Below are 15608 nucleotides of genomic sequence, written 5' to 3'. Positions count from 1 at the left end.
ATGGAGCCAAGACTCAGATGACAACACCGCCCGCTCACTCCTCGAGGGTCAAGTCGACAAGAACTCTTATCTGCCAGTGTAGTCTTGGGATGCTGTAATTAAGACCTTTAAGTGGCTGCTTGCACCACCAGGGAATTGGGTGCTGACTGTCTGAAGAGAAATGACACACCTTTGACTGTTACAAAATAGTGCCTGTAAGCCCTTCTGGGGGTAGGGGTGCTGCAGGCTGGAGTGTGCCAGACTACCCTAGCTGGTTCCATGATGGACTCATCTACCAGTGTAGCCACCTTACTGGGACAAGAGGGTTATAAAATGTCAAGGAGCTAATATTGGCTACCTTGGACCTCCTCTAGTGGAATGTGGAGGTCATTCATAACTATCTGCAGAAACTCCTGATATTGCCTGTGGTCATCAGGCAGGGATGAAGAAGATGGGGCACTGTCTTATCTGGTAAGGAAGACAAAACACCCGTTGGCACCTGAGGATCTGGTTCAGTATCCTTGCCCTCAAACACCAACAATGTCAGCAGGTGTCATGTGGGAGAAATACAGTGGGACAGATGGATGGATTTGGGATGTTTACTGTAGGGATCCCATGGGCCCCAATGGGCCAATATGATGGGTTAACCAGTTGAGGGGTCCCCATGGCAATAGGTACCCTCAATCCTTTGAGTAGCTGTATGTGGGTGGAGGACGGATGATGGACCCCAGAACTTCTTGAGTCTCTGTCTGAACTCACCTTCCCATGTGGGAGTGAAGGATCATAATCTGGAACCTCCAACTCCTCTGAAGAGAAGGCCAGTTCAACTATCAGAGTTGTTGGTGCCAGTGGGTGAAAGCTCCTGCCTAAGTACTGAGGAGGGTAACAGTTCTCTCTCCTTCATGTAGTTTCAACTTCTAGTGTCATAATATCTCTCAGGAAGGTCAGACCCAAAAGACGACTGGGGGATAAGGAAGGGTGAAGATATCCTCTGGTAAGGTGTACATTTTGGTTAGTCGCAGAGACTGGGGCGTTCCGGTAGTCATGACTCACAAAGCTAGTGCATCCATGGTAACTGTTGATGGCGGGTCTTTATGGGGACTGGTCAGTACTGTTGAAGAGTCAACATGTGAACTCTTAAATGGTGTTTGTGGCTGCAGATGCTTCGGCTTAGGAATCGGAGCAGACACTGGTACCAGCAGATCCTTTCTCCTTAGCACCTTGCTCTCAAGACTGGAAGGTTTAAGTGGGCACAAGTCCTTATGACCTGGATGCGAGGGCTCACCCAACTTGGCTGGAGCTGGGGAGGGATCTCTTCTCTTGGAAGCAATCCTGGCAGATCTGTCCTTATGCTCATGAGTGCGCCCCTTATTCTCATGAGAAACCCTGGACAATGACTCCTTGGGCTTATCAGCTCTGGCTTCTACTCTTGAGCTCATGCTTGGAGGGGCATTGCTTGTCAGTTGAGGCTGACATACAGGTGAATCACCTCAGATTGAGGTCATGTAGTCTTCTCCATAAGATGTTTTCTCAGCTGGGTCCCTTGAATCTTGCAGATTTGTGGAAGAAATCAGCAGCAAGTGCTGCACTTGGCTGAGATATTCACCTCTCCAGGACAACAGCAACAGCATTGGTGCTCATTGCTCATGGAGAATGAGACAAAGTTCTTAAACCCCGGGACTCTGGGCATAGTCTTTGTCTGCAGGAAAACACTCCCCAGTGGGGTGGGGTGAAAGAGGGGGGAAGAAACTAAGTTATACTAACGTACTAAAACCTCTAACTATACTAAATTGTGTGCGCGCGCTTCTTTATTCTACACACACACACACACACACACACACAAATATGTGGACACAGAGGATTCCAACTCAAGCCATGTAGCGGTAAGAAGAAACTGGAGAGGCATCGGTTTACAACACACCTTATGCCCTCAATTCATAGCATGAGGAAAGCAACTGCACAGGCACAGATGATCAGATGCTACTTGCTAGAAATCTACAATGGCACATGCACATTCACATGTCAAATAAACACAGGGACTAACACTCAAATAAGAACTTAATGATATTTTTTCTTGTATGCTTAAATGATAATGATGTAGGTGCTTAGCCCTGTAGCAGTGCAAGGAAGGCTTCATTAGGTGTAGGAGAATCCCCAGCATAGGGGGCTTGGAAGAGAAAGCTTGTCTGGAAATTACTGCATTCTAGTGACCTCTACCTGCCAAAAAGGCCCTTTGAAAACCATTGCAGGCAGTCCAATTAGAACATCAGGCAAAATCAGCACCTAGCAGCCCCAGAATCAAAGGAAGTACAAAAGCCTGAGTAAAGCAACTTTCCCTCCAACTTCCTTAGTCTTACACGAACTGCAGCTTATCCAGATCTAAAGGTCAGAGCGTAAGACTCAATTTCAATATAAACAAAAAATGTAACAATTGTCTATTGTATTCAATCCAGACAGACGTCTAACAGAGAACTCAACATTATTACAAAGCTGTGGAAGAGTGTAATATTTAGTTTGAATCTAGTTTAAAAATCTATCACTATAAGCTGCTTATGATAGACTTCTCAGATATTTAGAATTAAGCAGTAAAGAATTATATGGTATGTGCTTCCTAAATTACGCACAGATGCACACCATAGGAATACACTGAGTGCAGATAACTATTTTTAACAGTCTGAGGCATTGCAAAACAAAACAAAAAACCCACCACACCATAGATGTTTGTAATATGTGCTATTAAAAACAATACTAAACAGACTAAAACAAGGTTTATTTTAGAAGGATTTTTGTTAACCATGCAAAGTCAAAAGGTGACATGATAAAAAAAATATGGTACCAAGAGAATCTTGGTGCTTACCTGCATTACCTTCTGTTGAATCTCCTCTAGCTGTGTGCGCTTGCTACGTTGTCTACAAACTTCCTGGTAACGCGTATACTGTTCTCGGAGTGAATCTAATAGCTTCATGACCTGTGGCTGAGCAAGCAGTTCATCATCCATGGGAGACCATGAGACCCCTCCATCTGAACCATTAAACCGACGCTGCTGTAACTCTGATAATAGTTCATGACCTTTAAAGATAAATAGAGCAATACAATCATAATTAATAAACACAGATACAGTCAAAATCATTAGGAGGCAGAAATTAGTTTTTAAGGTTACCAGACATCATATTCTTGCATCTAATGAACTGTAGTGTACTGGCACATTTAATGATGTTTCTTTGTAGACAATAGGCAAAATACTATCCTTCATCAACAGGATTGTACTGGCTGCAAATTAGGACAGAATTTGTCCTAGTATATTTTAGGGGAAGGGGAAGAACAAAAAAGTATGCACACACAAAGCAAATCGTATGTAAAATCTGAACTGAAATAAGATTCCTTCTCAAATTCGTGGTAGTTTCCAACAGCTTTTCAAAATGTGTTTCAGGAGTCCCTTTATTGATTCCAAGAAGTTCTATTTTGGGAGTAACCGATCTAAAACATTTTAAGGTCTTTGAATAATTTAACTGAGAGTAAATCAGACCTTCAATTCTATTGGTTCTAATAAACTAAACTCTATTATAAAGTGTTCTTCTGTTTATATGCCTTGTTAGTGGCTTAGAAAATGTGAAGAGAGAGAGTATTTAAGTAGTAGATATAGGAAAAGGAAGTTCAGGGGATTTTTTCACCAAAATCATCATCTGAAAGCAAACTGTCTTCCTTAAATTTGAATATTCTAAAAGTTTCACTTTTAAATATTTATATTTTCTAGTAGTTAGACATGGACATGGAGAGCAGGAAAGCTTCCAATGAGCAAAGGCGCGTATCGCAGGATGAGATGCTTCAGATTATGAGGGACCAAGCAGACATGCTGAGGCATCTGGCTGAACTGCAGGAACAGAAGCAGGAGGGTAGGGTCCCTCTGCAGACCCTGGTGGACAGCCAGCCAGCCAGCATCGCCTGGTGCAGAATCACCCTCCCTCAAGCATTCCATGAGGCATGGGCAAGAAGTCCATTATCCCTTTCACTTAACTCAGGGGGAGGGTACAAGGAACAGAAGGAAACCCATTCACAGACCTTTGATGGCCTGGAATGTGGTGTTATGTTACACAGCTGAAAATGTTTCTCCCATTCCAACTTTACAACCCCTTTTTCCCAGGGTTATCCTTCCCTCCCCCCCCCCCCTTCTCCCTCTTTACTTGGGTTTGTTAAATAAAGTAAATGGATTTGAGAAATAAATGTTTTTTATTGAGTAGAATCAGTGGGCTTGGGTAGGGGGTTGGCTTTACAGGGATGGTGATACATTCCAGGTGAAGGTTATAAGGAAATTATCCAGCATGACAGTTACAAGCCTCAGGGATCCAAAAAACCTGCTTTAACAAAAAAATGATTTAAAAAAAATAGAGTAAACAAAAAAAAAAGAAAAAGTAAGTAGCTATTTGCAGAGAAAAGTAAACACTGTAATATTACATACATCGGCTTTAAAGTAAAATCAACTAAGCAAATGTTGAAGTTTGGATATTAGCAACAGAGGGTAGGCAACTACCATAGTCTCCACATGTTTTCAATCCTTTGCTGTGACTGTCAACAAGAAGGCCAGTTATTTCCAAACTTGATAGCTTTTTGTGATTTGGGGTCTTGTCTATGGGGAAGTGGGCTGAGACCACCATTCATTTCATGTAAGCCAATGAACAGTTTTTGGTTTTTATTGCCTTAAAAGTGAAAAGCTCCCTGGTCTACCACAAGCTATATACATCTGAATTCTCTAATGAAGTCACAGTCTATTGTTCTGACAATGGAACAATTAAGGATGTTATTAAAGTACTAATAAATATTAAAAAAAAAGTGTAAAACAATTAAGGCTTTGGAAGTATCCAAGTGATTTTTTAAAATCTCATGCTACAATTTTTTTTTAGTTCACTAGCTAATAAAAAGATTATTTTTATAATTATGTTTATCATCACTGTGGTTTTATATATAAAACTTATGACAAGGCAAAGAAGGATGGATACAAGGCAAACAAATTATCCTAGGAGTTTTCCAAATCTATAGTTCTGACAAAAGTTTGAATTTCTATTGACTTGTAGCTCACTTTTCAGTGATAAAATATTTTAAATTTTCATAGGAAAAATATATATATTTTTTTAGTTTATACTGGAACTCTTAAAATAGAGAATTTAAGTGTGAATTTGGAGTCTGTGAAAGACGGTGAATGTATAGCTCTGGGCAACTGAAATCCTTTATTTAACCGCAAAAGAGGTACAACAGTGTAAGCTTCCCCATCTCTACCCCAGACTATTTGCCTCATTTCTGACCTGGAAGGAAGACTATTTTAATTTGTGTAGACAATTCAAAACTATGGTTTATTAAAGACCCTCAGTAAGATAGCCAATTGTGGTGGGTTTTGTGAAGTGGACTGCTGTCTTGTAGAAACTGAACAGAGGTCACCAATGCTTTTCACACTGGAGCCACTCAGGTTAAGAACTTTCACTCACTAATTATCTGGGCTTGATTTCAACAGAATAAAAAATTGAAGGCTTTGCAATCCATTACCGACCACAGGAGCCATCTACTGGCTTAACACGGGCATTCCAATATTGCATCCAGAATGCTAACTACGATTGGAGATAAACATAAACCAAAATTAGACTTTCAAATTCTACTGGTATAATCTGAATACTCAGTATATGTTAAGAGCTTTTCAGATTACAGCAGACAACCTTAATTCTGCATCAATGTCTTACTCTCGCATACCTTGTTTCTATTATGGGAGATCTAAGACATGCAGGCAGAGGATGTGAGACACAGTAGATCTTTGTAGCAATATTAATATGACTCACAGATTGGCTAGCGGGGTGCTGAGGTAATGTTCCCAATATTTCTATCCCAGAGTCTAAGACCATGATCTCTGTATTATGCCTTATTTCCTTTTATCCAGTGAAGCAGGATTGTTAAGGAAATTTTTAGTTCAAATCTACCACTGCCATTATCCTTAACTGGTTTATTTTGTAATTATTAGGAAAATAATTACCTTATATAATTTTTAATTGCTTTGATGACACTCAAGAGAGAAGGTAAGCGTTGAAAAGGCATGGGGACATTTCACTTGTACAAACTGTTAAGACAGTGTCTCATTTTTTTTCATAGAAGAGATGGTTTTCCATTTACCAACATAAATTTTTCAAGTTTTATTTTTAATTCAAATGTTAATACATTTGTTAATAAGTTTATTCCACTATGTAGTTAAGATATTAGCATCTCATCCTTTATGCTTTCACAGAAGATTTAAAAATAATGAATAAAACTGCAGTAGTGATCAAAAATTATCATTTTCAATTGACTGTACCTGTCTGTAGTACTGTCTCTGGATCAACAGATGGAAGAAAGTTTAAATCCATAGACCTTTTAATAAACAAGTAAACATATTATTAATTAGTTGTATTACAATAGCACCAAGAAGCTTCAACTGAGATTGTGGCTACATTTTATAAACACATAGTAAGAGACAGTCCCTGCCTCAAAAAGATAGCCATATACAGAAGGCAAGACATACAAATGGTGGGAGAAAAAGTGTAATTATCCCTATTTTACAGATAGGGAATGGGGAGACAGAAGCCTTGCTCCTGCACTGTTATCTGCCAGCATCGATGACAGCGCAGGATCAGGAACTCAGCAACTTGCCCAGAGTCATATGGGGAGTTTCTGGCAGAGCCTAGAACTGAGCTCAGACCTGCTGAGTCCTAGTCCACTATCTTACCATCCTTGGTCTCTGTGGCTCTTTGTACACATATACATAGTAATATTTTATAGCAAGGTAATAATAGAAAAGATAAAAATGAAAACACTTTTGGTACAATAATATGGCAAAACACGTAACTTAAAACAAAATGAAGTCTGGCAAGCAATTGCTTATTAACATGGTCTAGTTGCTTTGGGATTTAAAGACAAGAGAGACAGATATATTAATAATGTGGATATTTATAAATCAATTAACACTGTATAATCATTTTCAAAGAAGGCTCATTGCACTAGGGAATGTTCTGCATTTCTATTTACACAAAAGATCAGATTTCACCACCCCACATAAATACCAGAAATTCTCATTTCTCTCTCTTCTCCCGATTTCCAAACATATGACTAAATGCACAGTCGCAGTGACCTCCCCCTTGGAGCCCTTTCTCTCAGGCAGTTTGTGACGGTCATTAGCAGTTTTTAAACCTTAGCAGGTATACTGTGATTAAAATAATGGAAACAATCTGACTGCAAACAACTAGAGTCAGTAAGGTGAAACTTGAGGCTTATGCTTCAATGCTGACTCATCCCATTTTGTCTCCTTTCACTTAAAACACAAAACCACACAAGCTAGGCATGGAGGAGTCAGTGAAAAACTTGTTAATCAAAGCTCCTTGTGGCATCAATCATAGAACAGATCATCACATTAACAGTTTGGGCTTCACTTCACTGGTCATTCCCAAACTGAGAATGCCAAGGGACATGACTGGGATCAAGCGCATCTTGCTTACTTAGTTGCTAAAGCCTGAATCTGCAATTGACTGTGCACAGGAACAGGTGTGTGACCACATCGGTCAGTGACAGGATCAGGACTTTAGTGCCTGCCAGAAAACAAATTGCTGAAAAATACTTGGGTTGTCCACCAGTCCCTTCACATTACACTTCCATATTGCAGCTAAACTGGTAGTTAAGACTTATGCTGAAACATGTCTATTTTAAAAAGCAATCCACATACCTCTCTTTCTCCTGTTGGTTTCCTTTATCACTTCCATTGTTAATTAAAGCAAGCTCATCTAGTAATGATGTAGACTCTTTTGTAAACTTTTCAAATACCTAAATAAAAATACTTTTTATTAAAAGAACATTTACTTTAAAAAAAAAAGAGTTAAAAGAAATTCATTTAGTTCTTGTGAACGATGCAGTTTGACACTACCAGTTCAAATTTATCCATATTGCTCTGTTAATATGCTTCACATTTGACATAAAGTAATTACTTCTTAGACTCAGATGGTATTGGAAAAAGGTTAGAAAATATCATTTCCCTTCAATGACAGAGGCCTGCAGTGTCAGATTCTCCAGGGAATTAAGCAACTTTATATTAGAATACATTCAAGTTAGGACTGAATTTTGAAATGCTTACAAGACCCTGAAGAATCTTTCAAAACGTAAGTCTTCATTGCTATAGTTACTCATCCAGTCCATTTAATCCTTTGCCTTTTTATGACTACCTCTTAAAGACTGTGGTGGGGAATTTTGTTATATGAACATCTGTCCACTAAAAATGGATACGTATATCAACTGTTATCTGAATTACCAGCTTTGGCCTGTACTGTAACCAATAACTTTTAGAAACAAAGGAGCAAATGGCTGTAAGTAAAAAATACCTTGGTCAAGGTTCCTTGAAATTTATTGGTTTCTAATCTCAGAGAGCAAAACCTATAAAATCAGTGACAGCATGTACTTGTTCAGTCTCTATGTGTTTTGAGTTCTTTATGAAAACTGAGCATCAATTCATTCTAGTAGTGATAATGTTGTGCAATCTGCATTCTTGTCCACTCAGAACTGGATTGAAACCAATCACTCATTTCACTAGAGATGGGTATTAACTTTCAGCTGCTACTCACCTCATCAACTCAAAATATTTGGCCTGGAGGTGAAGTTTCTGTACCCCATCCAGTCCATTCAGGCATCAATAAACAGCCCTCTGGGCATGAAAGTGGACAGCCCTCTCAATACAATATAACTTTACTGCAAATTTCATACACTATAGTACAAAATACTTTACAATGCTAAATACAGTAATGAAACAGAAATTAGGCAATGAAAACATTTTTCAGCTGAGATCTGAAACTAGACAGAATCAGAAAGGCTGTTCCAGATGGCAGGAGCAGCAAAGGAGAAAGCCCTTGCACCAACATTATGGAGGGTATATGAAGGAAGAGAAAGGAGTCTAGTGCTAGATAACGAGAAGAGATAGACACATCTGTAAGACAGCATTAGTAAAGAAATTTTCAGTTGAATCCTGAAATGAATAGGAAGACAGGATGGGGGTGATATGTTTGTAAGCTTATTGCAAACGTGAAGAAGAAATCCGCAGCAAGATTTCACACTAATATGTGCTGGACTTGGGGAGATATCAGAGAAGAGAGTTTGCAATTTTCAAGGTAAAAGAAGGGGGAGGCATGGATGAGGATTTCAACAGAAACAGAATTAAGGTAGTGACACAAAACAGGTGGTATTTCAGAGGTAAAAAGACCTTTATAGATGTGTGAGAAGGTAGGTTCAGGGTCCAGGATCATACAGACAGTGGAAGCAAATTGGAAGTCTGAGTCGAGGATGGAAATAGAGAGCACAGAGCTGTGTTTAAGGATGCTGGATGAAAGAAGGGCCTCCAGAAACCTGGCTGTTAATTACTCGAAAGCATCTCAGACTTTAGGTAACTATAAATGCTTAAGGTGCTCTGAGCCTACTGCTACGGCGTGTGTATGTGCGTGTGCATGCTTAAGATCTAATAAAAGAGTAGTTTTAGGTAAAAGCACTCATTTGTACTAATCATTTATCAGATGGAGGAGCTGTGTCCCTATTGATATATTCCTGACACTGACTGAAGAGAAATGGTTAAGTTACCACTGCTGTGGGTTCTGAAAACCCTGGGTAACTGACACAGTCCGATGACCCTCAGAGGTCCATGGACAACAGGTTGAAAACCACTACCATTGAGTATCAGAGGGGTAGCCGTGTTAGTCTGGATCTGTAAAAGCAGCAAAGAGTCTTGTGGCACCTTATAGACTAACAGACGTTTTGGAGCATGAGCTTCAGTTCATCTGCAAATTTGACACCATCAGCTCAGGTTTAAACAAAGACTGTGAATGGCTTGCCAACTACAAAACCAGTTTCTCCTCCCTTGGTTTTCACACCTCAGCTGCTAGAAGAGGGCCTCATCCTCCCTGATTGAACTAGCCTTATCATCTCTAGCCTGCTTCTTGCTTGCTTATATATACCTGCCCCTGGAGACTTCCACTACATGCATCCGACGAAGTGGGTATTCACCCACGAAAGCTCATGCTCCAAAACGTCTGTTAGTCTATAAGGTGCCACAAGACTCTCTGCTGCCACTACCATTGAGTAAAGACATATTGATGTGCTACTATAATAAGGAAAGTTGCACAACTACTACTTGTGTTATACCAGTTATGCAGCTAGCTGGAAAGACTTCAGTTTCCAGGGTTGAAAACATTCAGACCAAAGCAGTCCGTCTGCTTTTAAAATTATATTATACAAAAAAAAAAAAAAAAAAAGGGAGGACATTATTCCACTTTCAAGATTAGGTATTGTTTTAAAAATGCATTTTTAAAGTAAATTCTGATCTTCAAGCAAATTTCAATGAACAACAGAATTAAAATATACTGAAATATGTACATACCAATGACCCCCTAAATAATTTGAATGTATTAACAATTCAGGGGCAGATCTACCCCTGGGTATAAATTGCATGCCTGCATCTACCAGGGCAACTGCGCTGCAGGGGGATTCACCATGATGGAGGATAGCTTTTAAATCTGGTTATGGCTCCATAGGAGCCCTATATTAAAAGACTGCCTGGGAAACATGAAGAAATAGAGCTTTTTCGCTTGGCCTGTGCCTTCCCTCTCTATGGTCAAACCCAGCTGACTCCAGATCCCCAGCATCCCTTCCTCCTGTACCCCACACTCCTGGGGGATTTTTCAACACTGAGAATATGCAACAGAACCTAAAGAGTAAATCTGCTCCTTAAACAAAATAACTACATCTGCTTTGCCACCTCTGGAGTAAATTGGATTTCTACTAGAATAATAAGACTATATATTTAAAGTGCATTTTTCTCATTCTACTGCATTATAATGTATTCTAAACATTGAGGTAGCAACCAAATGTGGTGAGAGCCATACCCACACAGAGAAATATAGTCTATGCTCCACAAAGAAAGTTTGAAAGACAAAAAAAAAAAAAATCCAGAAAACCAACCAGCCTCTTATTCAACCAGTCCATGTGATCATAGGAAAGACTCCCTCCAAAATCTTCTGTCAGCTGGCATGGTTCTATGTATCGAGTCAACTTGTTGGCAGATACTAAAATAACCTGCAATAAATTAAGAAAGAACATTTTGGTAACATGGTTTTGTGAAACCTATGCTACAAAATTTAATATATTTTATTAAGCTTGTTACTTTGAATAACAGGAGGACAGATGGAATAAACAGAATATATTTTGAAGTACTTTACAAAAAAAGTCACAAGCTTTTTCATAAGTACCTGTAAGACTCTGTTTGAACTGGTGCACAACAGTTTACTCAATCTGTTTTTGAAACAAACAAACAAAACAAACAACTTGCCCATCCTATAATTACGAAGTGTGGAGTTGAAGTAGGAACAAGTCTGTAGTTAATGTTAAAATTGAGCTTAAAATGGACAGCAAGTTTTGACACACAAACTTCCCCCCCCACAACATTTCTTCAGGCGTTGGATTCCACTACTCCTACAGACCACTATATCCCCTCTTGATTCTTAGCTCTTGAAATTAGGATAACTAGATTTTCCAGCCTTGAAGCCTATAATCCATTCCTTTATTCTGTATTTTGGACACCCACCTCCTCTCAAACTACTGGCTTGCCCAAGAATTCCCTGAATCTAGGTTAGGGGTTCTCAAACTTGGGGTTGGGACCCCTCAGGGTGTCAATGAGATTATTACGGGGGGGGGGAGGCGCAAGCTGTCAGCCTCCACCCCAAACGCCGCTTTTCCTCCAGATCTTATAATGGCATTAAAAGAGTTTTTTTAATTTATAGGGGTGGGGGTCGCCAAGGCTGGCTCCAGGCACCAGCAAAGGAAGCAGGTGCTTGGGGCAGCCAATAGAAAGGGGCAACATGTCCGGGTCTTCGGTGGTGTGTTCCTCTCTTCCTCTTTGAGCTGCCACTGAAGAAGAAGAGAGGGAGTGAAGGACTTGACGCCGAAGAATGAAGCGATGCAATTGAGCTGCTGTTGAAGTGCCGCCAATCGGCTTTTTTTGTTTTAATTCGCCGCTTGGAGTGGCAAAAAAGCTGGAGCCGGCCCTGGGGGGGGGGGGTGTCACACTCACAGGCTTGCTCTGTGAAAGGGATCACCAGTACAAAAGTTTGAGAACCACTGATTAAGGTAATCTGCCTCTATCCAAGACAAATTCCAGTTGCACAATGGCTTTGTAGTCCAGAATCCAAAATAAAAGATGTGTTTTGTCATCCTGTTATTACTAGTTGTGATTTGCCAGTTCTCGTACATTCATCATTAAATCTTAGGATATTACTTTAATAATATAATCTTAATTTTTGGAAACCACTTTCCTGCCTATATTTGTATGTGAAGGAACAGAAATGCCGAGGAAAAATATGGACAAGAAGTTCATCTAAGCTGAAGAGTTTCACATAATTTGGTACGTTAGTTAAAAAAAAACATACTCACTGACAATTTCCCCATAATAATGCATGATTGTGTGTTGACCTGGTTATTGTGATATTTACTGTATGCACAAGCTGAGGTAATTCAATAGCTGGACTGTCAGGAAATGCCTCCAGGAAGAGAGAAGTGGATCCTGATTAATACTTCTCAGCAAACATTTAAGAGACAGTGCAAGAGACATTCACTTTGAAGGCCTGGTCTGGGTTTGGCAGACAGGTTTCTCAAGGAGTGACTGTCTCCATGGGGAGGAGGTTAGCCAAGGGAACCATAGTAGGGTTTAAAGAGACACACACTCCCTCAGGTAAGTGAGAGAGTTGCTGGAGAATTGTTTGGGGGAAAAGAGATCAAGGCCCAGACACCCAGAGGTAAGGTATCTGGGATAAGAGAGGTCTGCCTAGGACTCTAGGTAAGATACACATGTATAGACTTTCTGTTGTTTTAAAATCCTTTTACTCTTATGTTATGTTTTGTTCTGGCAGTTAAGATATTTGGTTTTAAGAAGGCTCTCTGGTCATTATACAATCACTGATCACAGGCTTCCCCCACAGGGAAGAAGCGCATGTGCCAAGCTCTGTTATACTTGTTGGGTAGGCATGGTTGACGCTCAGGATACTGTAGCCCAGAACCCACTCTAAGGGCTTGGCTACACTTGCAAGTTGCAGCACTGGTAGAGGCTTTCCAGCGCTGCAATTAATAACCGTCCACACCTGCAAGGCACATCCAGCGCTGCAACTCCCTGGCTGCAGCGCTGGCTGTACACCTGGTCAGGCTGGGGTGTAGCGATTGTCATCAAGTGTGGACACACACCAGCGCTTTTATTGGCCTTCAGGGAATAAGGAGATATCCCAGAATGCTTTTAACTAAATTACTCTCTTTGTTTTGTTATGCAGCCTCTCTTTGTTTTGTTGTGAACTCCGATCGGAGCTCCATTGAACTGCTTATCTAAAAAAACAAACACTGATCACAGCAAACAGGAGCTATCAGTACCTGGCTGTGAACGATCAAATGAGAGGCAGGGAGTGAATGTTTGCTTGACAGAGAAACAGCGTTGGATGCAGGCTGTTTGCAATTAAGACTAAGGGTTCGCGAACATTTTGTGATTTTTCAATCCAGGAAGCTAACACACAGTGTTGTCTCCAAAAATCCACTCTCTCTATCTTCCCCGCTCCCTGTCACAGTACACCACCCTCCACCCCCCTCTTTTGAAAAGCACGTTGTTGCCACTTGAATGCTGGGATAGCTGCCCATAATGCAGCACTCCCAACAGCGCTGCTAATGCTGCAAATGTGGCCACACACCAGCGCTGATAGCTGTGAGTGTGGCCACACACCAGCGCTGTTCCTGCACAGCTGCATGACCAGCGCTGTAACTCCCAGCGCTGCAACTTTCAAGTGTAGCCAAGCCCAAAGAGTGGGAGAACTGTAGGATTCCACCCCTGGGAAGGTAAAGGCATGAGAGCGGGTGGGTAAACTCCCAGAGAATCAGAGGTGCAGTTAGCTCTGCAACTGTAACACTCATACTAAATCTTTATGTATTATTTTAAAGATAATTTATCTGAAAGAGAGATGATGAATTGGCATTCTCTATTTCCATCTGCAGAAAATCTTATTTGATAAACAATTTCATGGTGTGTGACACCTTCTGCAATTTGATACATCTAAGAATGTTCTCTAGCATCAGCCAGCATAATACAGAAGCATTTCTATTAGTTACATTTCTATATAACTTGCACTGGGAGTAGAGGTGGCATACAATCTACTCAAGAGAGATGCCATTAGCATTGTGTATTGCTGTAATCAGAGTGACCAAAAGACAGCATAATGGGTCTGCTTCCAGGCCATCATGATACTGTCATAAGACAACTTCAACAAAGTGTATATTACAAGGAATCCACTCACAGTTCAAATATTTTGTGGGGGCCAGGATTAAAATATGAGTGAATTACTCACCAAGCTTGTGGTGCAGGGAAGCGCAACCCTCCTGGAAGGTTAATTTATTTATATTAGCTCCTTCTCTCCAAAAATTCTCACTGCTAATACTAGTTGAGCTCCAAGAGTAGTAGAAACAGTCAGAGTGCCACTACAAAAAATATGGTTTACCATCACGTCATGTAGACCTGCTCTGACCAGGTTTATGCTTCAAAACAACTGTTAAAATGTTGGTGGTCAACCTGCCTAAACTAGTACTCTGCACAGACCTTGCTTATCCTAATGGTCCCACTGCAGCTATACTGGCATTAGAGTAATGTAGACACAGCCTCTCTTGTGTACAAAGTGTACTGTGTGAATGGCATGTATTTCAAGAAGAGAACCACGAGGCACATGAACTAGATAGGACAACTAAGCCAGAAATCAAAGCAAGGACAGGTCTGATCACAGAATATATAAATGTTTCACTCAAACCTTCACTAACAAGATAAGAACAAAAACAAACTGCCACATTTCTGCCTGAACAGCAAGTTTTGATGTAATCTGAGCCTCAAGTACAAAGCTTTGAAATTTGCTTTATTTCCACTGATTCTATATTTTCTCCGTTGAATAAACTTTGTTTTATTTGAATTACACTGGAGTTATCGACAGTTCTCTGGGATTACTGCTGCGAGTGCTCCTCAGGAAATATAAACAATTCTTTGAACTCTGAAGAGAAGCTGAATGTGTGTTGAAGGCACACGGATTGAGGCTAAATGCAGCTCAGGATCTTAATCAAAGACATAGACCAGTAATGCAGTACTCTAAGATGTTATTGATGATCTGGATGAAGTCATCCTTAAGCATGGGAAAAGGCTAAGGACTATCGATCAGCATTGAGGGATACCCCCCCACTCCCAACATTGTGCCTCTCTTTAAAACAATGCCTCAGAATTTGACTCAATTTTTGCGGACAAATAGCCTAAGAAACTAATGGCCAGGTGTGCAATACTGAACAAGTGGAGAGAGGAATACTGCTTGAGATAAAATTGTGTCCTGAAGCATGATTATCTTAACATGCATACCTACAAATGTTATTGCTGTCCAAGTTTCCTATAGCTTTTGAAAATACAGTAATAGTAACTGTCACCTCCTGTGACAGTGAATGTCATAGGCAGACTATATGTTCTATAAAAAAAGGTGTTTTTAAAAAAGTCCCTTTAAATTCCTATGTTTCAATTTCCTGACATTTATTCAAGT

At 40.2% G+C, this 15608-nt stretch overlaps 1 protein-coding gene across 6 annotated transcripts in view; it reads right to left on the bottom strand.

The window, feature by feature from the left end:
* SESTD1 (SEC14 and spectrin domain containing 1) overlaps positions 1-15608 on the bottom strand; it is a 97968-nt gene that overhangs the window by 27926 nt on the left and 54434 nt on the right. For 5 of the 6 annotated variants that reach the window (XM_039495684.1, XM_039495682.1, XM_039495681.1 and 2 more), the window contains 4 exons: positions 10978-11091; positions 7709-7806; positions 6308-6363; positions 2837-3048 (listed from right to left, as the gene is read on the bottom strand). In XM_039495684.1, the coding sequence (XP_039351618.1) occupies positions 2837-3048; positions 6308-6363; positions 7709-7806; positions 10978-11091 (480 nt within the window). The remainder of the gene's footprint in view (positions 1-2836; positions 3049-6307; positions 6364-7708; positions 7807-10977; positions 11092-15608) is intronic. The other variant, XM_039495687.1, reaches the window with a different exon arrangement.

Source organism: Mauremys reevesii, linkage group 11 (assembly GCF_016161935.1).
Source record: "Mauremys reevesii isolate NIE-2019 linkage group 11, ASM1616193v1, whole genome shotgun sequence".
In the NCBI taxonomy this organism is placed as follows: Eukaryota; Metazoa; Chordata; order Testudines; family Geoemydidae; genus Mauremys; species Mauremys reevesii.
Note: the sequence above shows the minus strand (reverse complement) of the source record. Positions and strands in the feature narration are given on the sequence as shown.